The sequence below is a fragment of the Wyeomyia smithii genome, chromosome 2 (assembly GCF_029784165.1).
Source record: "Wyeomyia smithii strain HCP4-BCI-WySm-NY-G18 chromosome 2, ASM2978416v1, whole genome shotgun sequence".
Classification (NCBI taxonomy): Eukaryota; Metazoa; Arthropoda; class Insecta; order Diptera; family Culicidae; genus Wyeomyia; species Wyeomyia smithii.
In genome coordinates, this window is record NC_073695.1 from 114865760 (window position 1) to 114892967 (window position 27208).

The 27208-nt window shown below is 37.8% G+C and overlaps 2 protein-coding genes and 1 long non-coding RNA gene across 4 annotated transcripts; 2 read left to right on the plus strand and 1 right to left on the minus strand.

The window, feature by feature from the left end:
- Nucleotides 1-1517: 1517 nt before the first annotated feature.
- On the plus strand, nucleotides 1518-3605 carry LOC129723329 (myrosinase 1-like). The gene is made up of 5 exons (XM_055677503.1): nucleotides 1518-1631; nucleotides 1688-1877; nucleotides 2016-2493; nucleotides 2552-2646; nucleotides 2700-3605. Exons 1-5 carry the CDS (start codon nucleotides 1579-1581, stop codon nucleotides 3480-3482), a joined length of 1599 nt encoding a protein of 532 aa, XP_055533478.1. The 5' UTR covers nucleotides 1518-1578; the 3' UTR covers nucleotides 3483-3605.
- Nucleotides 3606-4341: 736 nt separating this feature from the next.
- LOC129721547 (myrosinase 1-like) lies at nucleotides 4342-26284 on the minus strand. Of its 2 annotated transcripts, none has more exons than XM_055674248.1 (6): nucleotides 25808-26284; nucleotides 6492-6726; nucleotides 5835-6407; nucleotides 5458-5769; nucleotides 4737-4975; nucleotides 4342-4673 (listed from the first exon to the last, which is right to left on the minus strand). In XM_055674248.1, exons 1-6 carry the CDS (start codon nucleotides 25897-25899, stop codon nucleotides 4427-4429), a joined length of 1698 nt encoding a protein of 565 aa, XP_055530223.1. In that variant the 5' UTR covers nucleotides 25900-26284; the 3' UTR covers nucleotides 4342-4426. The 2 variants fall into 2 exon arrangements, with proteins under 2 accessions (XP_055530223.1, XP_055530224.1); XM_055674249.1 differs by lacking the exon at nucleotides 25808-26284 and adding an exon at nucleotides 6845-7100.
- Nucleotides 11387-11786, plus strand: LOC129721552 (uncharacterized). Its single transcript, XR_008727430.1, has 3 exons — nucleotides 11387-11446; nucleotides 11512-11638; nucleotides 11709-11786. It is a non-coding gene; the product is annotated as an uncharacterized LOC129721552 (long non-coding RNA).
- Nucleotides 26285-27208: the final 924 nt, after the last annotated feature.

Sequence of the window (27208 nt, forward strand, 5' to 3'; positions counted from 1 at the left end):
CAAGTTTTCATATGGCTTGATGAAAATTTAAAGATTGTTCTGAAAATAACTGGAAAAATACCAAACCTTGCCTGTCCCATATTGAAAATAAAGGCATACATGGGACTCCTAAGTATGCCTAAGTATATATTCAATTAACTTTAAAAACAACATTTCACATTTGTCATTAGTTAAAAGAAAAGTGTTCACATCAAAATATTTTTGACTTGAATCATTTAAAACACAGTTCATGTTTGCATGGAAAATTCATCAAACTCAATTGTCTACCTAATTTCTCCTGATCACCATCCAAAACAAGTCCATTCTTTAAGGCAAACGTTAGAGAAACAACCAGAAAAAAATATTTAAATTATTTATTTATTATAGTTTCAGCGTTGGATGACTACAGAAATTTTCTCAAAACAATAGCGATTTTCATGAGGAAATCATAGTGAAAACAAATCATAAGAAGCAAATATTTAAATCAATCTTAAACGGTTAATTATTAAGTTTTTAATTCTGAATTGTGCTCTAATCTATGCGGACTAAATTTATGCTATCCGTGTTACATTTTGATGCTGTGTCGTAAGCTGATTATTCAAATGAACATATTTTCTGCAATATTCATCATTCAACTCACGCATAGACATACCATTTGCAATGGCTCGTCCTTAAACCTTTAGAACATTTTTAATTTATTTCATGCAGATGTACGATGTACTAAAAGTACCGAAAGCGCTATAAGAGCTATCTTCCACCCTGTATAAGAACGTTGAATGATTGCTTTTTCAAGAACAATGAGATGATTTTCCACAGGGTGTCACCGTGAAAGTGATACACATATTTGAGTGGCTCTTTAGGCATCGGAAGGCCTATCCTGTTAATTAACTGTTTGATTTGATTGCGACACATGTTTGTAGTTCACTTGTAAAAAGAATGGCGCTGTTTCACTTTTTTCAGAGGAAAAGAGCAACATACAGATCAGAAGGAAACTGTCACATCTAAATTTGAGCAGATTATAGATAATATTAAAGGCGCACGAAGAAACGGTGGTACCATAATCACGTACCATCAACTTTAAATAATATACTGCAGAACCGCAGTAGATAAGTTGAACTTTCCTTTTTGCATCATTGCTTATCAAATTATAATTTTCTATAAGAGCATTGTAGAAGAATATCTGTGGATTTCCCTTAAGTAATACCCTCTTTCTACAAACAAACTTAGTTTAAACATAAAGAAACATTAAGCACCAACCAATACCAAGCCCTTCTAGATAAATCCGATTCAAGAAATTGACAGCCTCAAAAGATCAAACATAACTAAAATGAAAGACGTAATCCGTTAGACAGGCATCGGCACACTTATTTGTAATGTGTCACTTTTATGATTGATGAATTAAGATTTGATGTCATATAAACACCTTACCCAAAATAAACACATGTTACGGAATACGTGATCAGAATCTTACGATAATCAAATTGCTACATCTATTGCCAAACAATAGATAATTAATTAAGCCGACAGATATTCTTATCACCGGTATACACTATTGAATTGATTGATATTGGGCTCAGTACATTAGTATACTTCATTCATATGAGAACAAATATGAGGCTCCTTGCTTTGTACACCTTGCTAGTGACCATTGGGTAGGTTATTTGATGGGATCATTATAACCGTTAATAATTAAAATTCCTTCATGTAGTATTACAACTAGCCAAAAACAATTCCCGGAAGATTTTAAATTTGGCGTTGGAACTTCTGCCTACCAAATTGAAGGAGCCTGGAACGAGGATGGCAAAGGAGAATCCATTTGGGATCATTTAGTTCACAATCATCCGGAGAAAATTGCAGATGGAACAAACGGTGATGTAGCATGCAACAGTTATCACTTGGTGAGTAATTAAATATCAAAGCTAGTTCCTGAAGAACACAGCGACACTTTTTATCCAAATTGCACGAAAGTATGTTTAGCCTCGTGGCTGGCAAGCGCTTATCTCCGATTATCAAATCCAACTACGGTTATTTTCTAGTGGCGTCGTGACGTCGAAATGCTAAAGCAATTGGGTGTCGACATCTATCGTTTCTCGATTGCATGGACTCGAATTATGCCAACTGGAATCAAAAATGAAATCAACCCCGCTGGTGTCGAGTACTATAACAATCTAATCAACGCTCTGCTAGAAAACAATATAACACCGTTGGTAGTGCTCTATCACTGGGATCTACCACAACGACTCCAACAGCTTGGAGGATGGACGAATCGCGAAGTTGTTGGGCACTTCAAAGAATACGCCCGATATATGTTCACCACATTCGGCGACCGTGTTAAATGGTGGACTACGTTTAATGAACCACTACAAACATGCCGCCAGTCGTACGAATGGGATGCTATGGCACCAGGGTACAATTTCCCCGGTATTCCAAGCTACCTTTGCACACACAATTTGCTTCTAGCCCATGCCGAAGCTGTTGAAGTCTACCGAAACGAGTTTCAAGAGGCTCAAGGAGGTATGAATTCTTTATAAAACGCATTCATTATTAATATTATGCAATAATCCACAAATAGGAAACATTGGAATCACCGTGGATGTTGCATGGGCAGAACCACGAAGTAATTCAACCGACGATCTTGAAGCTTCAGAAACAAATATGCAATTTTTTGTGAGTTTACATAAACGTATTATAACCATTACTTAACATAATGTTTATCGCAGATCGGTTGGTACATGCATCCAATCTACTCGACAAATGGTAACTACCCGCAGGTCATGATTGACCGCATTGATCAGCTAAGTCAACAGCAAGGTTTTTCAAAATCACGTCTACCGGTATTCTCCAGCGAGGAGATCAATAAGTTAAAGGGTTCGTCTGATTTCTTTGGAATCAATACTTACACAACATATCTAGTCTACAAGAATGACGATGAAAATACAGCCAACTTCCCACAGCCGTCATTCGATCACGACCGGGGTGTCGTCGAATATCAGGATGAAAACTGGCCCGAAACCGGTTCCAGCTGGTTTCGTGTGTATCCCAAAGGAATCTACAGTATACTGATGTGGATTAGTAATGAATACAATAATCCCGAAGTGTATGTGACGGAGAACGGATATAGTGATCGAGGTGGCACCCGAGACGAAGACCGTGTGCAGTACTTCAAAGATTACATGAATGCCGTGATCGATGCCATTGATGAAGGATGCAACGTCAAGGGCTATGTTGCTTGGAGTTTGATGGACAACTTCGAGTGGCGTGCTGGATTAACCGAGCGGTTTGGTCTTTACTATGTAGACTACCAAAGTCCCAATCTAACCAGAGTGCAGAAATCGTCGGGTAAATTTTTCGCCGAAGTAGTAAAGACTAAAATCGTTGACATGGATCTCATGCCAGACCCAGAAGACTACGAACCTGATGATCCAGGTATGGCCTCGATTACAATACCGATGGTTTCGCTGATTACAGCTTTGCTGGTGGCAATTTTAAGAAATCTGTTCTAGTCATTGGTTGAACATCCGCAATTCAATCACTACATTGTTAATATATTGTACCAGATTTAAATCAAGCAATTACTGTACATAATAATAATACACAAAGTTAATAAAAAAAAGATTTTAGACATATTTTGTAGCACAAGTGTCAGAGTTTAGTCAGCAAAAAGAAAATTCGCTATCTGTATTCGTAGTCTGAACTGGTAGATCCTATCCGCTTATACAGGGTGTTCAATAAGTTCGAATACAACCTATCATCGTTGTGTAGGTGCGCACCATGTTTATTCAATATATCAGTATTGATGTCAGCTTTAGCCTCATTTATAGGCTAAACTAAAAAGCAAACCCTTGGTGCTGCATTCCGATTCGGAACTCGACCTTCTGTTTATTTATACACAGGTTTCACAGTCGACTGTTTAGTGTTCAGGACAATTGCGGGACTAGCGCTACGTTCCTACTGACACTAACAGTCTCTCCCGAGCCAAGACTCGAACCTACAACGACTGGCTCGATCTGCAAGACCGCTGCTGGCTTAGATGTATCAATCGGCCCACACCATCATGACGACGGACCTGGTATACAAGCCGTATAAAAAACGTAAGGTTAACGGACTAACAGAGACTACAACTGCCAAACTAGCAGCACGCAAGTCAGGAGTTTATGCGTTCTGATAAGAAACTTTTTTGTCTGGCAACAGCCGCATAATGTCCAAAATGAGCCAGCATCCCCCGTCATACATAAACATACTGCTGTTCCAGAGCGTCGCGTCGGTGATGATGTGGGGGACCGTATCTGGGCGTGGGAGACTTTTCGAAGGAATGTGAAAATTAAACAATTGGTGCACTGGCTCTATAGAACCATTCGTCAATTACTAATAATTAAAAATGTTTATTTACATAATATCAGAAGGTTTAAATACTTGAGTGGTACTCTGAGATTTCACAGCTACTACACTAACTACTATAGATCACCTTGAGCACGATTGCTAAAGTCGTAATTAGCAAATATATCACAGGAACCTTGATGGTACTGTTCGATCGATACGAAGAAGGAGCACGGATCATCACTTCCGGTGCGGGGCGGTAGCTCCAGTCGATGTGGCGAGTTCGAACAATGTTGGCATATACTTTGGCCGATGCTTTCGGAGTCCGCGTTTTATTTGGACTGGTAAAATCTACATGGTAGAGACCAAATTTCTCACTGAAATACAATAGATTTCATTAGTATTAAGGAGCTACACCATTTTAATTCAAGTATCCATACGTAAATCCGGCCTTCCACTCGTAGCTGTCCATCAAGCTCCACGCCACGTACATCTGAACGTTGCAACCATCCTCGATTGCATCCAGGACCGCTTCGAGATATGAATTAAAATAGTCAATTCGTTTCACATCATTAGTTCCACCTCGATCGCTGACACCGTTTTCCGTTACATAAATCGGTGGATTATTGTACTCCTTTCGAATCCAGTTCAGTAACTTGTTCATCCCAGAAGGCACAACCTGGATCGAAATGACGGACAAAATAAATAATCAAAAACAATTAGACTCGATATGCAAATGGCGTTTCGAACTTGTTTCGCAGTAACGATAACGAGAGCCACGCATATATTTTTTTTTTCTTCAGTTTATATCGGTTTGATGATCGAGTTTCACAAATTAACAAATTAACTGCTCTGCAGAAAAAATAAATAATAAAGTTAAAACTTGTTTAACTGGACTTGCAGCTTGGAACTATCCAATCGCTTCTATCAATGTGCGAATCTCCAAGTAAGAGAGACATCGCCTTGTCTAAGTGCTTGAACGATTTAGGTTCTAGCACAATGGATACGTTTGCGTTGCGTTGACATTCATTTGACAGACAATGTATGGACTAACTGTCAAATTACCGCAAACGCAGCCGCAACCTATCAATTGTGTTTAACCCTTTTGAAAAAAACAATAACCGGCACGAGCATGCTAAATAATTTAGAAAAAAAACTCACATGCAACCACACAGAGCCACTTTTGGGCCAAGTTGGATCACTGGATTCCACAACTCCCATATCATGGTTGAACGAGGGCACCGGGAATTTTGCTGAATTATTTCGATCATTTTTTTGTACTAACACCGAAGTGTATGAGTTAATTCCAAAGAAATCTGCTGTTCCCCGAATTCGCTCAATCTCTTCCTGGGAAAATCTTGGTAACCGTGATCGAGAATAGCCCTGCTGTTTGCTTAAAGCAGCTATCCGGTCAATCATAACTTGTGGATAGTTTCCGCTCTCCGAAAAAATGGGATGCGCGAACCAGCCAACCTGCAATAGTAAATTATGCGTTTATATCGTTTCAAAACAATTCAAACATCTTATCATTAACTTACGTAAAACTGCAAACTAATTTCAGAAGCAGCCCGATCTTCTTCACTGTTAGTCATTGGTTCCGGCCAAGAGATATCGGTCGTAATACCAATTGATCCATGCTGCTTCGGGAAAAAAATTCGACGGTACATATGAACAACTTCCGCATGAGCTTTCAGTAAATTATGTCCGCACAAATAGCTAGCTATTCCGGGATAATCCAGTGCCGGAGCCATGAAATCGATTCCATACGCTTGTTCGCAAACATGCCATGGCTCATTGAAGGTGGTCCAAAGCTGAACCCGATCGCCGAACTGTTCGAAAGCAACTCTGGCATAGTCCATGAAGTAAGTAATTAGTTCTGGATTTGTCCAACCTCCAAGATCCTGCAATCGTTGTGGTAGTTCCCAATGATACAATGTCACCATCGGAGTTATGTTATACTTGAGCAATTCATCAATAAGGCCACTATAGTATCGTATTCCGCTCTTGCTAACACTGTTAACAAACCCACTCGGTAAAATGCGAGGCCATGAAAGTGAGAAACGATAGATATCAACGCCTAGCTCGCGTACCATCTCGACATCACGACGCCACTGTGAACGATATTATCAACGTTTAGACTGCAAGATTTAACTATCACAAATGATCGCAGTAATTCGATACAAAACATAACTTACATTATGATAACTATCCGCACTAACGTCTCCGTTACTGCCGTCTGCGATCTTCTCCGGATACCGGTGTGTCATCCGATCCCAAATGGACTCTCCCTTGCCACCCTCGTTCCATCCTCCTTCGATTTGATAGGACGAGGATCCAACACCAAACCGGAAATCAGCTGGAAATCTTCGTGTTATTTGTCCACTGCATCCAACGCAAGCCAAGATTAACAACAACACCAGTGAAACTGATCTGGAAGTAAACCAAAGATTATTATGCAATTTAAATTCGTTCACTTCCGAGGATATATTAATCAGTCAGTTACAAGTTTAGATGAAATTTACTAAATATCGTAAATACAAGGTCTTACCTAGAAGGCACCTCTCAAAACAAACCGGGTAAGTTATAATTTATACAAAACTAACAAACTAATAGCAGCGCGACTAATCGACTAACAGGAGAGAATTATCTGCTGAGTCGCGCCTCATGTTGATAAGTTATTATCGCCACTGTTAGCGCGACTGATAAATCACAGTGATAATGGATGCACGGTTTTACCGTCGTCTATAGTAATTTATACTGCACCCGCACCGGTTATTTTTTGTGTCGTTAGGATTTCCGCCAGTAGCACGCAATTAGTAGGCAAATTTACCTAGCGGCTGCAATTTCCATACTCGACGAATGTTTATGAAGTTGTTGGTCCGTTTAAAGACAGATCCCGGCCAGATGTGTATTATCGCACAGATCGATAGGCTCTTTGAATATTCCATTTAGCGAATTTTTTCTCACTTTGGTAAGTCTTGCAAAAACAGGAGTCAGGACTTTGAATGACATATATATTCAACAAAGTAAGACATTTAAAACTTCATGTCAACCCTGTAAATTATATTATTCAAACGAGCAATATTTCAATTTTCTAGTGTGTAACTCTACGGAATAGTAGCGTGTGATCACTCTTCCGAAGCAGAACAAAAACGAGAGAAACAAAATCAAATGAACTGAGCTGACAATGAAAAAACGTCAAGGTACAGTTATGTTAGTTAAAATTTAGACATTTGTATATAATTTCATTCAAGTTTGCGATTCCAAAATACATGAATATAGGGTGTTATGGTCAAAAATTGGCCAAACAAAAATGTGTGCAAACCGGCAAGTTTTTTCATCAAAAAATCAATCTGCGTCAAGTTCAATTCGTACAGAATAATAAAAAATATTGACTCAAGCTTAGCGAATGCGAATTGCCGGACCATTCTCTTGACTCTTTCTATTAAGTTTTGTTCGGCCTCCTTAATCACTTTGCTTGCCGCAGAACGCTAGTTAGCCGTTAGCTCGTTGACAACTGTCTTTCGTGCCTTTCTTAGGTTTCGTTGACAATAGCCTAGAATTTTTTTCTATAGAGCGGAGCTCTGGTGTGTCGGAAGGATTCATGTCTCATGACACCACCTGGACGTTGTTCGCGGTATACTACATACCACGCAAGATGTCAAATCCGGTCCAAACAGGACGGAACAACTGTGTTGCTTGAAGAAAGCCAACAGACGATTTTCAGGTGCTCTTGCACATAAATTTCCTGCCTGACGGAACATTTCGCGATGAAAATGTTGCCCTCCAAACCACAGGAACATATGGCCTGTCACACGAGATATTTCTTTGTAAACTTCGACAGCTTAGTTCGTTTTAAAATCTTTACCACCTTTCCTCTTCCAGTTGCCGTATAATATTCGTGTCCAGGAAGCTGTTTAAAGTCTGACTTGACGTAAGTTTCATCATCCTGTACCACGCAATCAAACTTCATCAGCATCTTCACGTACAGCTTTCGCGATTGTTGTCTGAACAACTTGTTTTGCTCATCGTCATGATTTGGAGTCAGCGGCTTCATGTAAGTCGACAGTTCGGCTCGTTTTTTTATGCTCGATTCACAGTTGTAGACGACACTCTCAGCTTGCTTGCGAAATCTCAGACGGTTTGAATTCCGCTCGAAACTGCTGGCCACTCTTTTTGTCGTATTTGCGGCCTTTGGATTTTGATTTCCTCCCGATCCTGTCAGGAAGACAAATGTTCTCCAAACACTTTCATCACGCTGTTGGTGACGTGCGAGTAGTTCTGATTTTCGAGATGCGCAAGTAAAATTTTGATGCGTTTCTTCTCTAGCTTCGACGCCATTTTCACAACTGGAGAGCAAATGTCACAATCAAACATAAGGTATGATATTAAACACACACATCTTTAAAACGAGGGGTGTTCAGGTTTTTTATACACGTAAAAATAATACTGCAAATTGAAGTTGACTAATTTTCGACCGTCACACACTTTATAACATATATTGCTCCCAGTTTGCTTCGTATTGCCATGCTAGTCTTTCAATTCAGTTATCGTATATTCGAATTTTAGCTCGGAATATTCCATGAATCAGTGTCCGTAAGATCTACAGTTCCGAACACACTTTACTTTTTGAATTTTACCACTACATCTACTGCAAAATTTAACATCATACTCATTGTAGGAAAACAATTGTGATCAGGCTTGTCGTTTCTCCTCAAAGAATCAACAGCGTGAAGGAGAATATCTTTCACTGCGAGAACTACTGCTTTCCCACTGGCAAGCAAATCGACGCACTTGCTTGGAGGGAGCAGCAAATCGTGTGTATCTGAGGAGTTTTCAGAAAAAAAAATGGTGGAGTCTGAAATATCTCCCCTGAGAGCTTTCTCACGCAAAAGGACATTACGCACAACAGAGCTCACTGCAGTGCTTTTACAATATGTCTCTTGAGCGTTTATCGAATGACGGTAGCATCAAGGTAAGAAAGTAGATTGCATTTTGTGTGTCGATCAACTCGATCGAACTCTGCTTTACAATTTTAATTTATAATAAATTACACCCTGAAAAAATGTTTGATTTATAATAAATTACGCCAAACACCTCGAGTAAATCTAGTAATAATTCATTGAAAATATATAAAAAAAATTCACGAATACACTCTGCATCACATTTTCCCTTCGAGAAAAAACATGTGTTCTCTATTGTACAGTGCTGTTTCGATTTTATTAACATTCGTTTTTATCTACTCGCCAAATTCACACTCGGTTTTCTCGTACTTTCTTTTTCGATTTTATCAAAGCAAAAAAGCAAAGCCTTGGTACTACATTCCGATTCGGTACTTGACCTTCTGTTTATTTATACACAGACTTCGCAGCCGACTATTTAGTGTACAGGACAATTGCGGGGCTAGCGCCACGATCATATTCACACTAACAGTCTCTCCCGAGCCAAGACTCGAACCTACGACGACTGGCTTGTTAGGCCAGCATCGTACCTCGAGACCATCTGGGAGAGGATTCGATTTTATCACAATTCTTCAAAAGAATTTTAAGTCCAGAATAATGTAGTTTAGTTGTAGAAAGTGCATTGAAAATATAATTCACATTTGTGCTTTGAGTCCTTATGGCATGTGTATAGTTTTATGAACTCAATTAAATTGTTATTTTCCTGAGTAGTGCAAAAAGTGTCATATCTATTACATTTTGTTTGTGTATTTCATTGACTTCTGGGCAGAAATTACGGATTGTCCGAGCGGTTGAGGGAGGAGATTTATTAATAGTTCAAATTGTCCTACAGTTTGATGTTCATAGAACGTAGATTTAAAAAAAAATCCAGCGGTAGCTCTACAGCTAATGAATGAGCAGAAAAAAAAACTAAATTGACATTTCATGTTTTCACGAAAATGCCATGGAAAAAATATTTCAAACTCATCTTTTTTTATTAATTCGTTTGTATTTTGAACATATGTTCCATTCAACTATGAAAGAGCATTATTTTGCTCGACATATCATGAATTTCAATTGTATCCAACAAAAAAAAAACGATTTTCATCTTTTCGCCAAATTCACGATTTCACCGAATATGTACACGTAAATTTTCTGAAAGTGATAAAATTGAAGCAGCACCGTCTCTCAACAGTGCGCACCTTGGTGTACTTCTGTATATTCTCTCTATAGTGATTCACTATTCTTGTTTCGGTCAGCTGTGGTGTGAGCAGCTGCGAACGGCAGAATCACAGCACGAAGCAAAAGAGAGTAGTGTGGTGCAAAACATCGCTGCACGCAGCGCTCATACAGGGGTAAAAGTGCACGATAATTTTCAGCTCCACTCTTTCCACATGTTGAGAAGAATTACAAGCCTAACTGTGATTGCTGATACTATTGTATCCAAGATAAGCTGAGTAAATTTTTTTGAACCAAATTTACTCTGAATTATAATAAAACGGCAGCAACATTACTGAGTAACGCTCTTAATTTGACAGAGCAGAAGCCCAGTGAAGCGAATTTCCTAGAATTTATTTATTTATTTATTTCGTCAAGCAAATGTAGACATAGGCGTAGCCAGAGGGGGCAGGGGGGGGCGCTGCCCCCCCCCCTAATTTTTGAAATTGGTGCAGAATTTTTTTTTCCATAACTTTAATAACGTTTGCGCCAAAAAATGGACAAAAATTGTCAATTTTTCATGGGTTTATCTCTACACGCACTGACGAAACTAAATTACGAGTCATCAGAAAAAAATTCATTTGCGTGTTTAAATAACGGTACCCCGCCGCGTCGAAAACGGACATCGTGCGGCAGTTCGTGGACACCGGATACGCCCGTTCCGGCATCTACAACATCTAGGCACTGTTGGACACCAATCAGAGCATTGAAAGAAAGCCGACCCTGAGCGACAAGAAACTCCAAAGGATACTGAAGAGGTAAGACTGAGGTAAAAGTGGCTACATCGCTGCGTGCGCTTGGCCTGGAGGTCTGTGCAACCGATCAAACAGTGCTTGGCGAACATGGACGGTCAATACTCGTTCACTAGTCTCGGAGCTGCAGGCAATGACGCAGCGGCGGCGCCTGAATAAGAGTTTAAATTTTATTTCGTCAATCAATGTAGACTACAATTCTAATGTATACGTTAATCTTAAGCTATCGAGTTCTAGCACGTAATGCGCTTTTTAATACGTTCCGGGACATGGTAACGTCTATAATCTCGCAGTGTTTGTTGTAGGCGTTCATGATGCTGTTAATTGGTCCATGTTTGGCGTACAGTGACCGGTAATTATTAATAGTAAAAATATTGCGCGTTCTTAAAGGACGAGAAGGAGCATAAAAGTTAAGAGTTTCCAGCAGATTTGGTGAATTAACACGTTGTGTGATCATATCGTTTACAAAGGTAATCATGGTTGTTTCTCGTCGTTTCTTCAGAGTTTCGATATTAATAAGCATGCAGCGAGATTCGTAAGAAGGGAGAGGATATGATGCCCAATTGAGTTTTCTTAATGCAAAAACCAGAAATTTTGAACTGATTCAATACGATTGATATGAACTTCTTGATATGGGGACCAAACTATACTGCAGTACTCTAATATTGATCGAACATAGCTCACAAAAAGAGTTTTTATTGTGTATGGGTCCTTGAAATGATAACTGAAACGTTTAATAAAACCAAGCATACTGTTGGCTTTGTTGATTATTGTGTTATAATGATTCACGAAAGTGAGTTTCGAATCGAGGATCACTCCTAAGTCTCTCATTTTAGTACATCTCTCTACAAGTTGTTGGCCTATGTAATAGTTCATAGTTTGCATTGAAAGTTTTCTTGTATATGATATGACATTACATTTCTTAATATTTATATCAAGTAAGCTTTTCAGACACCAAGTATAGAAGGTATTGATCTGCAACTGAAACAATTCGAGGTCAGACTGGTTTTTAATCTCCATATACAATTTCATATCGTCGGCATAGATTAAAATTTTGATCTGGTTAAGTAAAAAGGTTACATCATTAACGAACAAAAGGAATAGTAAGGGTCCTAAATGTGATCCTTGCGGAACTCCAGATGTTACCTTCACTGGATCAGAGAGATGGCCTTTGAAACGGACAAATTGTGTTCTGTTCGTCAAATAAGATTCAATCCATTTCACGAGTTGGTTATCTAGTCCAATGCGTTTTAGTTTGAAAATCAGTAATGTTATATCGACTCTATCGAAAGCTTTACTATAATCGGTATATAATGTTTCAACGTAGTTACCTCTATCCATTGCAGCGAGTGTGAAATTAACGAATTCTAATAGATTAGTAGCTGTGGACCTTCCTTTGAAAAAAACATGTTGGTTGATTGTAATACTATTTTTCACCTGTTCGAAAATTCGTTTATTAACGATTGATTCAAATAGTTTCGGAATACAAGAGATGATTGCTATGCCGCGATAATTTTTTATATCAGAGCGTTTACCTGACTTAAAGATCGGGATGAGAAATGATTTTTTCCACATGGAAGGAAATTCACCTGTTTTGATTGAAAGATTGAAAAGCCAAAACAGTGGTTTTACAAAAGAAGAAGCAAATGTTTTTAGCATAGATGGTGGAATTCCATCTGGCCCAGCACCCTTAGTTGCATCTAGGGATTCTAATGATGTTGATATTTCTTGAACGGTTATATTACATTCAGGTAAATGCGTGAAGTAGTTAAAATCTCTATTTTCATCCGGGTTTTTGTAAACGGTCTGGAAAAATTTCGCAAATTGGTTACAAATAAGCTGAGACTCGGTACTTTCGTTACCTTCAAAATGCATGCGTGATGGAAAATTATTAGTTTTCATTTTTTCCTTTGCAAAACGGTAAAACTGCTTTGGATCAGATTTGATATTACTTTCTACCCTAGAGTTATAATTCTCATAAGCAAATGAGATTTCTGCATCTAGTTCGCTGCATATGTTCTTGTATCGTTCCAGATTGGTCTCACATTTATGGTGTTTGTACATTTTATGGGCTTTCTGTTTTTTGTTTTTCAAGTTTTTGATCTGTTGCGTGTACCATACGGGATCTTTGAAACAAAAGTTAGTGCGTTTTTTCGTCCTAGGAACTGTATCATTTATAATTTCGTATAATAGAGAGAGAAACGTATTCGCGGCTTTTTCAATATCCTCTTTGCCTCGCAAAAGTGATTGCCAGTCGACTACACTGAGTTTACGGTCGATTTCTGTTATATTAGCTTATTTAAAGTCATACATATACTCTTTTTTTTTTTTTTTGGGGGGGGGGATTTGTTAGTAGCTTAAGTATTTATGATAAATATTAGTAAATAATGAGTATGTGTGTCCAATCACAAATGGTGACTTCTCAACACTGTTAGAAATTTGTAATTTTAATTGTTAGGATTTGTTTGCTTTCGCAATTAGGACTTATCATTCGTAGGGATTTAAACCTACTTGTCAGAAAAGGGGAAGTAAACTTACAACTAGCTTATTGGCTATAAAGAGAGCTTATCGTAGCAATTGAGGATTGCAACGATTTTTGTCGAAAATTGTTAATAATTTTATTTGACATAGCTTCTAATGGTTCAACACCAGTAAGTCTATGTAATTCGAGTGTACCAAACCAAGGAGGACGCTTCAAAATCATTTTCAGAATTTTATTCTGAATCCTTTGGAGCGTTTTCTTCCTTGTTGAACAGCAACTTGACCAGATCGGTACAGCATAAAGCATTGCTGGTCTAAAAATTTGTTTGTAAATCAAAAGTTTGTTCTTTAAACAAAGTTTAGAATTCCTGTTAATGAGAGGATATAAACATCTCGTATATTTGATGCACTTGGCTTGTATACTCTCAATGTGCTCTTTGAAAATAAGTTTTTTATCATAAATTAGTCCCAAGTACTTAACCTTGTCGGACCAAATTAAAATAACCCCATTCATCTTGACAACGTGATTATTGTTTGGCTTGAGGAAAGAAGCCCTAGGCTTATGCGGAAAAATTATCATTCGAGTTTTAGAAGCATTGGGAGAGATTTTCCACTTTTGCAAGTAGGAAGAAAAAATATCTAAACTTTTCTGCAATCGCCTGCATATGACACGAAGACTTTTTCCTTTTACGGAAATGCTTGTGTCATCGCAGAACAATGACTTTGTGCATCCTGGAGGCAAATCAGGAAGATCTGAAGTGAATATGTTGTACAGGACTGGACCCAAGACTGAACCTTGAGGTACACCTGCTCTGACAGGAAATCTATCAGATTTTGAATTCTGATAGACAACCTGCAGAGTTCGATCAGTAAGATAATTTTTTTAAATTTTGATTAGGAAAATTGGAAAATTAAAAGTTTGCAATTTCGCAATCAAACCTTTATGCCAAACACTGTCGAATGCTTTTTCTATGTCTAGAAGAGCAGCTCCAGTGGAATAACCTTCAGATTTGTTAGCTCGTATCATATTAGTAACTCTGAGCAATTGATGAGTTATTCCACAACTCCCATGGCGAAATCCAAACTGTTCATTTGCAAAAATTGAATTTTTTCGTTGATGTGTGACATCATTCTGTTAAGAATAATTCTCTCAAACAGTTTACTTATTGAAGAAAGCAAACTGATTGGTCGATAACTTGAAACTTCAGCTGGGTTCTTATCCGGTTTTAAAATGGGAGTAATTTCTGCATTTTTCCATAATTTGGGAAAATATGCAATTTTGAAGCAGCAATTGAAAATTTTCACTAAAAATTCCATTGTGCTCTCAGGGAGATGTTTGATTAGTATATTAAAGATTCCATCGTCACCAGGTGCTGTCATATTTTTGAAATTTTTAATAATTGATTTAATCTCATTCAAGTTAGTTTCAATTATTCCTGCAGGTAAAAAATTCTGGGAAGAAATTAAATCAAATTGACGTGTGACTTCATTTTCAATTGGACTCACAAAATTCAAATTTGAGTTATGAACACTCTCAAACTGCTGAGCAAGTCTTTGAGCCTTTTGTTCATTGGATACAAGAAAACGTTCACCATCTTTTAAAACTGGAATAGGCTTTGAAGGTTTCTTAAGAATCTTCGACAGCTTCCAAAATGGTTTTGAATACGGTTTCAATTTTTTAACTTTAGTCTCAAAATTTTGATTTCTCAGAAGAGTAAATCTATGTTTAATCTCTTTCTGTAAATCTTTATAAATAGTTTTAAAAACAGGGTCACGAGAACGTTGATATTGACGTCTGCGGACATTTTTCAAACGAATTAGAAGTTGAAGATTTTCGTCAATTATTGATGAATCAAATTTCACTTGAGCCTTTGGAACAGAATAATTCCTGGCATAAACAATTGCACATTTTAATGCGTCCAAAGCGGAATCAATATTCACTTCGTTTTGCAAATCAAGCTCATTATTGAAATTTCTCTCAATATGAGTTTTGTATCTTTCCCAATTAGCCTTGTTATAATTAAAAACAGAGCTCATAGGGTTTAAAACTGATTTATGTGATAAAGAAAAAGTTATTGGAAGATGGTCAGAATCAAAGTCAGCATGTGTGATCAAATCACTACATACATGACTTTGATCTGTCAGCACCAAATCAATTGTTGAAGGGTTTCTTACAGAAGAAAAGCATGTAGGACTATTCGGAGACAAAATAGAATAGTATCCTGAAGAACAATCATTGAATAAAATTTTGCCACTGGAATTACTTTGAGAATTATTCCATGAACGATGTTTAGCGTTAAAATCGCCGATTATGAAAAATTTCGAACGATTTCTGGTGAGTTTTTGTAAATCACCTTTAAAATAATTTTTGAGCTCGCGTGTGCATTGAAATGGTAAGTATGCTGCGGCAATAAATAAAATCCCAAGTTCAGTTTGAACTTCAATTCCCAAAGTTTCAATAACTTTCGTCTCAAGATGGGGAAGAGCACGATGTTTGATTCGGCGATGAATAACAATTGCAACTCCACCGCCGGAACCCTGAATCCTATTATATCTATGAACCACGTAATTGGGATCATATTTTAATTTTATGTTAGGTTTCAAAAATGTTTCAGTAATAATTGCAATATGCACATTATTTACTGTTAAAAAATTAAAAAGCTCATTCTCATTGGCCTTCAATGAACGAGCATTCCAATTTAATATTTTAATTGTTTTATTTAAAATCATTGCTTAATTTTAAATTAGAAACAATTTTAATAGTAAAATTTGTGCCTATTTGAATGGCTTCAAACATTGATTTTGCCTGCAACATGGCGTTCATAAGATCGAACATTGCCTGTTGCAAAAAAAAAAGTTTACCTGCCGTAATAGGCCCCAGGCAGTTGACATTAGAAAAAATATTTTCGGCAGCAATATTAGCTGGAGTAATAGGTGTACAATTATTTTCTAGCGTGTTTTGCTTACCCATATTAACGGTCATTTTCGAACTACCAACACTAGGCGGTATAATGTTCGAACTACCTGTAACCTGTGCATAAGTTAAACGGGTATGCAAAGGAGTAGGTAAACTATGCGTCACTGGTACGCTTGGAGAATTTTGTTTTGAAGTTGGTTTTAATTGAGAAATTGAATTTTGTTCACCTTGCCTTGCCTTAACAATTGCTAAACGGACTGGGCATTGATAAAAATTTGACATATGGTTGCCGTTACAATTCGCACAGCGAAAAAATTTTTACTCTCTTTCACAGGACATGTGTCCTTTTTGTGAGAAGAGTCTCCACAATTAAGACATTTTTGGTCCATGTTACAGAATTTGGAACCATGGCCATAACGTTGGCAAGTACGGCATTGGGTGATATGCTTTTCACCTCCGCCATACTTCCTATAAATTTCCCACTTTACACGCACATTATACAAAGCATGTGCTTTTTCAAAAAAAATTAAGTTTATAACCTCATTGCGGTTAAAATGAATTAAATAATTAACTAGGGAAATTCCAGTTCTCTGACTGTTTTCGCCTCGTGATTTTTGTTTCATTAGAATTACTCGGGTAGGGGCTATGCCAAGTAATTCTGTTAAAGTAAGTTTGATCTCATCAACGGTTTGATCGTTGGTGAGACCTTTCAAGACAACCTTGAACGGCTTGGCGTTCTTGGTGTCATATGTAAAAAATTTGTACATCTTGTCAGTTAAATACTGAGCAAGACGATCACGACCCTTTACTGAGTCGGCGAATAAGCGGCATTCACCTCTACGGCCAATTTGATAGGTAACTTTAACGTCAGAAACAAACGTTGAAAGTTCCTTTTTGAATATATTAAATTCAGAAGAAATAGTTACCACAATAGGTGGAACTTTCTCCTTTTTTAAAGATTTTATATTTTGTATAGTTTCATTATTGGTAACTTCCATTTCACCAGCTTCTTGCTCAGGCAAAATATCAAAAGGATTGTCACTACAGACACTCGAAGTGTCAGAAAGAGATGCCTCTCTTTTCCTCCCCGCAGCGATGCGAGGTTTCTTTTTCCGTCCAGCCATTTCAGGTGATACGAAAAAAGTTAAAACAAATGTTAAATTCAAAAGTAGGTAGTCTTGAGAAAGACTGATGAGAAATAACTTTCAGGTAGTCTTTAAAAGACACACTGACAAAACACAAACTTTGAAGCTATAGGCAGTCAAAGACCAGTCCACAAGCAACCGAAAAAACGTCTGATCTGTAGGACAGTTCAAAACGCACTCATACATATGCTCAAATTCACTATCATTGGGACGTGATCTAGTGCTATCTATGTTCAATGAATACTCAATGGCTGTATGAAATTTCTCATTTTTCCATAGAGGATCAACGGCTTTATCTACGCTAAAATCTTCAGTGCAGTTTGTGAACAAGAGATCTAAAAAACAGTTCAGTTCATTTTGTATTGCGTTTACTTGATATAATCCTAACTGACTGGTCGTGTCGAAAATTTGCTGTAGTGCCTCGTTATCTCCTACTATAGGAAGCAACAGTGATACGTTATCTCAGTCCTTGATGAAGTCTGCATCTTTTTGATTGAAATCGCCGTATATATGAATTTTAATTTCCGTGTCAGAGTTACAAATTACTGAGTTGGCGGTTTCTAAAAATAATTCATAATATTGTTTTTTTTGCAAATTGTGGAGGGAAGTATACTGATGCGAAAAATGTGGCATTGACCGTTTAATACAGTTTTGACCCAAACAACGTCAAATTCTTTATACTTTATCGTTGGGACCAACTCTGCATCGAACTTTGTCTTGACGGCTACTAGTACACCGCCACCAGATTTTTTATCAGTTAACAAAAGATCACGATCGCTTCTGAATACTTGATAACTGTTTCCAAAAACCTCCTCACTCTTTATACTTTCAGACCAACTTGTTTCCGTTCCTATAATGATTGAATACATACAACCACTAATCTTTTTACTAAGAATATCAATTTTTTTGAACTACTCATTCTGGTAAAATTCTGGCAACAAATTACAAACTCTTCAGAGCCACGTCTTGAATTACTCGTTAAGTTTTCGCTTACACTATCGGTGCGCATCAATACAGAAGAAAATTAGGCCCTTGGAGTTGGCGGCAAGAGTTACACTCACCTCCAGCTGATCGTTGTGATGAAACATGACACATGTTTGCCGGGGAACGTGATGTGTTGTTTACGTTTGCAGCGGAGGTTGATGACGTAATCCCTGGGGTAAGAACGGTTCTTTCGAAATGGTTGCACGTTGATATTGAAGCAGCGCCGGCGAGTGTTGTAATTGGAGAAGTACCGGAACGCTCTATCGCAGAAACCAGGTTTACTTGTGGAAGTTGACAATCTGCTGGATATGGATTCAGTACTTCACCACGTTGGAACCTAATACCATGCTGTGTTTGTACCGGAGGCTTTGAAAATGTTGTTTTTGCAGCTGCTAGTAGCTCTTTATCCGAGAGAGAATTGTTTACAGGTTTATGGTTGGTCTGATTGATCCTCGTACTGTCGCAATTTTGGTAACTACATGAAGGTACGTTGTGGTTTATGTTGCTGTTGTCAATATTTTTGGTGGTGTTGTAGTTGTAATAGCTGTGTGTGGGTAGATCATTCCGGTTGTTATTACTTGTGCGGTTACGTGTAATGTTGGATTTGTTATTCAGATTCCAATACTTTTTATTGGCTTTTCTCTGCTTTATGGCTTTATCTTTAACCTTTTGCTGCTGAACGCGGCGCAACTTACGTTTGTCGTAATCTGTCCAGTCAGCACGCCACACTTTTTTTGATCCGAGCATTCGCCAACCTTCTGTTAATTTTGCTGATTGATCAAGTAACTCTTCCATCAAGCTAGGAGGAGACTCTGATTGCGATCGAGTATTTTTAATGTTTTCTTCCAGACTACAAATCGCATTGCTGAGTGATTTTACTTCAAATAAAACATCACCGCTAACTTACTACGTACTTATTTCTACGCGGTGTTGAATAAATACTTAAAATTGCTGACACAAGAGCGCGCGTGGGTCAATAGAATTGTTTGAAACAAAGTTAAAATGAATAAAAATATTTACAGGAGCGCCACACAAGCGCGTCTGAACTCAAAGGTGGTTCGACTGAGATGGTCAAATCGATTTTCCCGGCAATTCACGACGTGGCGGTGGTGATGCACGACGAGACCTGTCTCACCCTGGATGGCAACGACTGGTAGGGCATTATAGTACGAAATACCTGCAGGATGTTGCGTCGTACACCAAAAAATACCATAAGGCCGAAGATACGGTGTTTTGGCCGGATCTAGAGTCGGCTCACTATTCGAGGTGATCGTTTGAGGAGATGGACAGCTAAATGTCGATAAGGTACCCAAGCTGGTGAACCCACCCAACGTTCCCAAGATGCGTCTCATCGAGGATTTTTGACAAGCCCGAAGCGTAAAATCTACTTCAACAATTTTGTCGCGAAATTACAGGAGAAATTGATAAATAAAACGAAAAAAGGATTAAAAAACATGCCTACACACATGTTTTCGTCCACTATGGCGAATGTTCCGGTTATGCCGGAAGGCCGCACGCAAGAGCGTAGTTTTTTTTTGCAAGTAAGCTAACATAATTACCTTCCATAGGAAATTTATCAAACTCAATTATCTGTCCTAGTTGATTTTTACCACTATACGAAAAAAGTCCATTTTTTAACGCATACGTTAGAAACGTTAATGAAACAATACGGAAGCACAAGTGAGGACGAGAAGGACGACGAGACAATTGTTTCGTGCAACCGATTAGACCGTTGCGGAAACGTGAGGCTCGAGCTATTGAATCAAGGAAAAAAGCCCCTTCACCACGCTGTAATTTTCAAAAGCTGCGAGTCCACTCTTCTTCTCTTTAATATTAGGTACTTGTAATCAAAGAGCTAAATAGAATCTCTGAAAATGTAAATATTTATGACAGAAGGAAACAGTCACGTTTTTTGATAATTGAGTTTTGCAAATAAATTCTTGTTGCATCGAATAGTCTTCGTAAAAAAAGCAAAATTTGATGCACACACACTTTCGAAAGTTAGACGAAACAAATCACAGTAATAACACACTGGTTCGTGTACAAGCCACAGGTTGAAATATATTGGATATTAGCCAATTCCTCATTTTTTTGGATATTAGCCAAAATCCTTTGTCCTTTTGGTAAAAATGGCGTATTAGCCAATTTTTGAATTACGGGCAGTGTAAAGTATCAGCCAGATCGAAAACAATTGATTGAAATGCTTGCCCTTTGTTGCGTGGAATTGCACCGTTTTTTCAGTTGATCCACTAAGAACATTGCAGCGGCAAAAGTATCGAGCAAATCCGTGTTGATCACTAACTACTATTATTATTTTTTTTTTCAAAATACCATTTTTTTACTTCTAAAATTTTGAAGAACTTGCCCCCCCCCTAATCGAAATTCTGGCTACGCCCATGAATGTAGACTACAGTTATAATAATACAATGTCTTCTTATATTCAATACATTATTTCCAGTAGTCAATCGTTTTTTGATTTGATTTCTGCCCATAGTGATGTAGATATTTTCGCAGTGCTGATTATAGTGACGTATCATGCGATTTATTTGGCCATTTTTCGAGTAGTTAGTTCTGTGAGAGTTTTACGAAAATATTTTACGATTTCTTAATTGACAACTGGGTGCATAAAAATTTAGTTGCGATAATAATTTAGAAGATTGCACGCGTTAAGAAATAATGTCATTGATAAAGTAAAGCATTGGAAGTTCGCGGCGTTCTTTGAGTGCTTGTAAGGGAAATGCCGTCCAATTTAGCTTACGAAGCGCGTACAAATAAAATTGTTTTGGACAGATTCAATACGTTCTTCATGTGTAACAATATAGGGATTCCATACAATGCTACAGTACAATTGGTCGGACGTATGTAACATATAATAGTTTGATTGTATATGGGTCTTGAAAACTATGGCCGAAGCGTTTTATAAAGCCCAGCATACTACACTAAGGTAGCTTTTTACGCGGGTTTTTTTCACGTGGCTTTTTTCACGCGAATTCCGGAATTTACGCGGTTTTTTTACGCGGATTTCGGTTTCCCTTCACTGCAGAATTTACGCTGGTTTTTTACGCGGATTCCGGAATTTACGCGATTTTTTTTTTCACGCGGATTCCGGAATTTACGCGGTTTTTTTACGCGGATTCCGGAATTTACGCGGTATTTTTTGCGCGGATTTCGGTTTCCCTTTACTTGGAATGCAGAATTTACGCTGTTTTTTTTACGCGGATTCCGGAATGTACGCAATTTTTTTTTCACGCGGATTCCGGAATTTACGCGGTTTTTTAACGCGGGTTCCGAAATTCACGCAGTTTTATTTACGCGGCACGTATCCCCCTTGTAAAAAGCGACTTTAGTGTATTTTCTTTGTTGATTATTGTGTTATAATTCGGGTCAATGATGGCAATTTTGGTCACAAGTTGCTTTCAAACAAGTTTTTTTTTGTCTAGGCCAACGTTTCGAAGATATATTTCCTCGTCATCAGGGCAAAAACAATTACAACAGGTTTTCGTCAAGTGGTGGGAGATAAACTTTGTCACAAATATATACTGAACTACAATTGTGTTATAATGTTCAATGAACGTAAGTTTGGAGTCTAAGACTACGCCTAGGTCCCTTACGATTTTGCATTTTTCTACTGGTTGGTTTCCTAAGAAAATGTCTGTTGGTGGTGTTACTGTTTTTCTGCTGAAGGCTATTGAATTACATTTTTTTATGTTGAGTTGCAATAGACTTTTGTTGCACCAAGTGTAGAATACATTAATTTCATTCTGGAATATTTCGAAGTCTTCTGCATTGATTATTTCTATGAAGAGCATCATGTCGTCAGCGTATACAAGCACAGGTATTGATTTCAGAAGAAAGGAAATGTCATTCACGTATAATATAAAAAGAAGAGAGCCCAGGTGAGAACCTTGAGGAACCCCGGAAGTTGCTTCTATTGGGTTGCATTACTGTTCTTATCAGCGATGGGAAAAAACACCTCTATCGAGTTTGACTACATATACCTAAAGCAAGCCTAAGATGCGTTGACATCGTCGTTAGTATGCGAATAACAAAGTATCGGTGTCGGCATTTTGCTTTCCTTTCTACGATGTATTTCTTGTCATTAGTGCACACTACAACACGTTGTTCTCAATATGCACAACTCGGTATATGAAGTTATTCGTCTCTGTTACACAAAGCGGATAGATCGTGTTATATTCGTACTCATATGACAAATGAATAAGATATTTTGTCAGAAAAAGAAAGAAATCGACAATGTAGGCTCTCCTACTCTCGCTCAACTCAACCGCCGCCGAAGTAGTCCCTTCCCCCACACTTTCCCTCTCACCGCACCACACGTCTGCTGCTGCTCAGGCGACATGATATTCTCCTGTTGCTATCCTTTCTTCCTCTAACGACCGACATATGGAAAGACAAACATAATGAGCGGGTCGCTTCTCTGAGCCGATGTAGTCTAATCATGTGTCTGTTTTCACCCAGAAACCTATGCACCATATCATCATTCTATTATGGGTTGAGAGGATTCAAGTTTAGTCGTGGTTTGTAACACGTCAGAATTTGTGCAGATTGAGATTAAACGACGATTGCATAATATTCGTCTCATTTCCATCACTGGTTCTCATCGCTCTGGGGTGCGACAAAAACAGCATAAAATCAAACATTCTGCAGAATACGCACTCATGGTGAGTGGGGATGGGCGAACGGCTCAGGAGCCGTTCATATGAACCAATTCTTAGGAAAGAGCGAAAGAACGAACGGCTCACGAAAAAGAACCACGGTTCTTTGAACGCACCAGGACTGATGAGGTCGCACGAACCTGAAGTTTACCGAGACAACACGAACTGTCGACGCTCGTGAATTAGTGTGAACCATGAGCCGTTCATATGAGCCGGTTCGGAATGGTGAGTGAGCGGTTCTGAGCCGCTCTTGCAAAAGAGCCTCTTCGCCCAGTTATGAATCTTCCTCCAATATTAAATTTAAAATCTGTTAGGATGTGACTTCAATGTGAACCTACATGGTTTGTTTTCGACCAACTTCCCGTTTAGTAACTGAAAGCTGCTCGTTCAAGTGTTTATCCCTCGCACGCGAAAAGTAAAGGTGAAAATAAGTAAGAGTAAAAATGTGTTCTGCGATTGAAATATTATACGACTAAATATGGTTGAGAGACAGTGTAGTTCTCCTAGGCGTTTGACAGGTAGAGGAGGAAATGTGAGCAAAAATCAAAAGAATGAATGAAGCCTGAGCCTCATTTTTATATAGATAGATTTCAGAAGGTCTTATCTTGTTCGATCGATGTTTTTGATAAAATTTCAATTTAATAATAGCCTCAGCACATTTCCTAACGTATTTTGGACTCTCCACTGAGATATTATTATTACATCAAGGTGTAGCGAACGGAATAAACGATCGATCGAGAAATAGGTAGAAGCGGATTGAACTATTTAAGTGTTTCTCTAGAAATATTTGTACAAAAATTCAAAATCGCTGAAAATCACCCATTTCAGATATTCCTAAAATATCCAATAATCAGACAACCAATAGTTATCGTTGTAAACACTGGTTAACACTGTAGAATACCGGAAAATATCGATTCACCCTTTTCCCTAAAAAAGTATTTGGTACAAATGGTGTGTCAAATTTGTCGATGCGGTCCAATCTCTAGGCATCATTTTTTATCCTCTACGTATCACCCTGCTTACGGAAACTTACTTTACTAGCTTTCTGCAAACTGGAAGTCGCCATCTCAAATTTCGAAATAGCGTTTTGTACTTTCTGGGCATAGTCACGGTTCTAAAAGCATCAATATTGTGAAATGTTTAAACAATGTTCTTTGACAGTAGCCCCTTTCATTTAGTTTTTTGGACTTTTCTGTACTACCTTTTATATTACTTGGATATGTTCAGCAAAGTTTAGTAAAAATATCAAAACAAACAAGTTTGCTGAAGACACTAAAGCGCGTTGATCTTATCGGTAGGAGATACTATGATTGTTGATTTGAAGCGGTCTTTTTTTTCAAAGCAGGAGTTACTGCTTTATGTGCGATTGAACACGATTAGGTTAATTGACCGTTTTCTACTCATGTGCAAGATTTGTCCGCATGATAGTAATAAAAAATTATGACTCTCGTGCAAATGGCGATAAATAATTCGATTCAATCTACAGTCCACTTGTAATGTTCAACCCCATAATTTCAAGGTGTATATTTGGAATAGTATATTTATTAATAAAACGATTAACCGCAGCAGCTATAATTTCTCGCGTACTAGAGTAAAAAAAACCAAGCATATGCAAATATGATATATAGTGAGTTGAGAAGTTAAACACATCAACAATTTTACTGCTGCAACAGACATCATTGCAAATGTGGAGAATCACCGGCAGCAAGGTCTTCCATTAGCACATGATCAAAAAACCAGCCTCCGTCTAGAGCAGCATTATCAATAGCAAGCTTCGTTGCGATAGCGCATAAAAATTTAGTTTCAGCTTAACCAATTCGTGGCACCATCGAACGGAACAGTTCAGGTTCAAGTACCGATCTTAACGATGTGTCATTATCATGTTTAATGAATATCAGAAAGTTCTCCGATGTATCGAAGGAAACGTCCTCAAGTGACATTGCATTTTGCACTGCTTTTTTGACTGAGGAATATTTTGAAAATGTTTCTTATCGTTGGTTGACTTTCAGGTGTAACCGGCAATTTTATGTTTTTTATCACCACATTTTATCGTATTTGTTATAAAAGTTCATTCGTATGTAGATGTTAATATGTGTCTGAATAATAAATCTATCAGATACCGGTAAATTTATTTTAATAATAAAATTTTCGCTGAAATACCTTATGAAAACTAATTTGGAATATTTTAAAATTCTTCAAATTTTTGGATGAACTAAAACAGTGTCTAACAAAGAGCAGACGCAAGAGAAGATCATAATATCTATATATGATAACAATTCATCCATCAGATCTTTAAATCGGTGGCAGGCGGCCTCCGCTACATACGTATATGCTCAATGTTATTCATTTGTGCGATCATTCACAACAGTCAAGATCAATGGTAATTATTTATGTTACCTACATTGTATGGCAATAACTACAAGCGACCTCAACGCATGTTGACCGAGAGGTAATCAGTCTTCTCTCGCGCGAATTCCATTTGAGCGCAACCATAACTACCCGCAGTTGATACACCTGCACTTTGTGAAACGTTTTTGGATAATGCACGTTCGATTCTATTTTTCTCTTCTATTCAAATTAACTGTCTTGGACAGATCGTAAAAATAATGATTGCACTATATATTATAAGATCTCACGTTTCATTAAGCTTGTTCAAAGTTATCGGTTAAGTGCATGTCCTCCAAATATCGTGGTGCACTGTTTACAACTTGGACACGAGGTTATCGAATAGATTGATCGAATGGCACACACGTCGCGAACGCGTCGGCATCTACTGAACCACGAACCACGCTTCACACGGCACACGTCACTGCACTGCTTCTCCACAGCACAACACTTCAGAGGCGGGCAAGCACCTGTGCAGCCTAATGCGGTTATGGGAACGAACTAAACGCTAGCAGTCGTCACAGCCAGGTATTTATATTGGCTGAGAAAAAAACAACATCTCAACTGCTGCAGCCCATCTCAGGGAAACAGCCTCCGAAGAACGGATATAGTATCGGTTGCTATATTTTTGGTTGAATGAATATTAGCGATAAACAGCCGGAGAGCAGAGGGATTTACCCGGGATGTGGTATGTATCAGAATGTGTTGGGAAATTTCCCAATCAAATCTTGGGCCAGGTGATTTTTTTTAATTATAGCAATGCGTCCAGAACGCTATAATTTGTCATTGTTTCGGTTCTACCTACCAGTTTTGTTGATCTTACTAAAATTCTTAACAGTATATATTTCACATACATTTCAAAACGTTCATGTATACAACCCCCTGATGATAATACCAATTTTATAAGTTTTTTCAGGCCTGAGTAAACAAATTTCAAAACACCAAAACATACGCTTGTTCTGAAGCTTGTGTCAGCTGTATCATAAAATTTGAACTCACTTTCACCTCTGCATTGTTCGATATGTCTCACGCTTCGCTGCTTACAGTATAAGGTATTTCAAACTGTCCATTAATTAAGGCAGTTTTGATAATTTTGCTAGACTTTTTTTAAGAATTGTTTGTAAAAAGAGATTGCAGTTGCGATTGAACTTATTTATCTTTGAAAACTTTTAAAAGGATTTTTAAATATTTCTCTTGACAATTGGGAGTAAAACATGAAGAGAGTCAGTTTATTTTCTCTTTATAACAATCTATCACAGAATGCATGCATTAAATTTTAAACTATTCATATCTTGCATTTCTTGTCGACATATTTTAAATAATCATACAGAAAAGGTAATGGTAAAAAATGTATTAAATGATCAAGCATACCTAAAATAACAATGTAAAAAAGTATGTGATTTAAACAAGTGCTGTA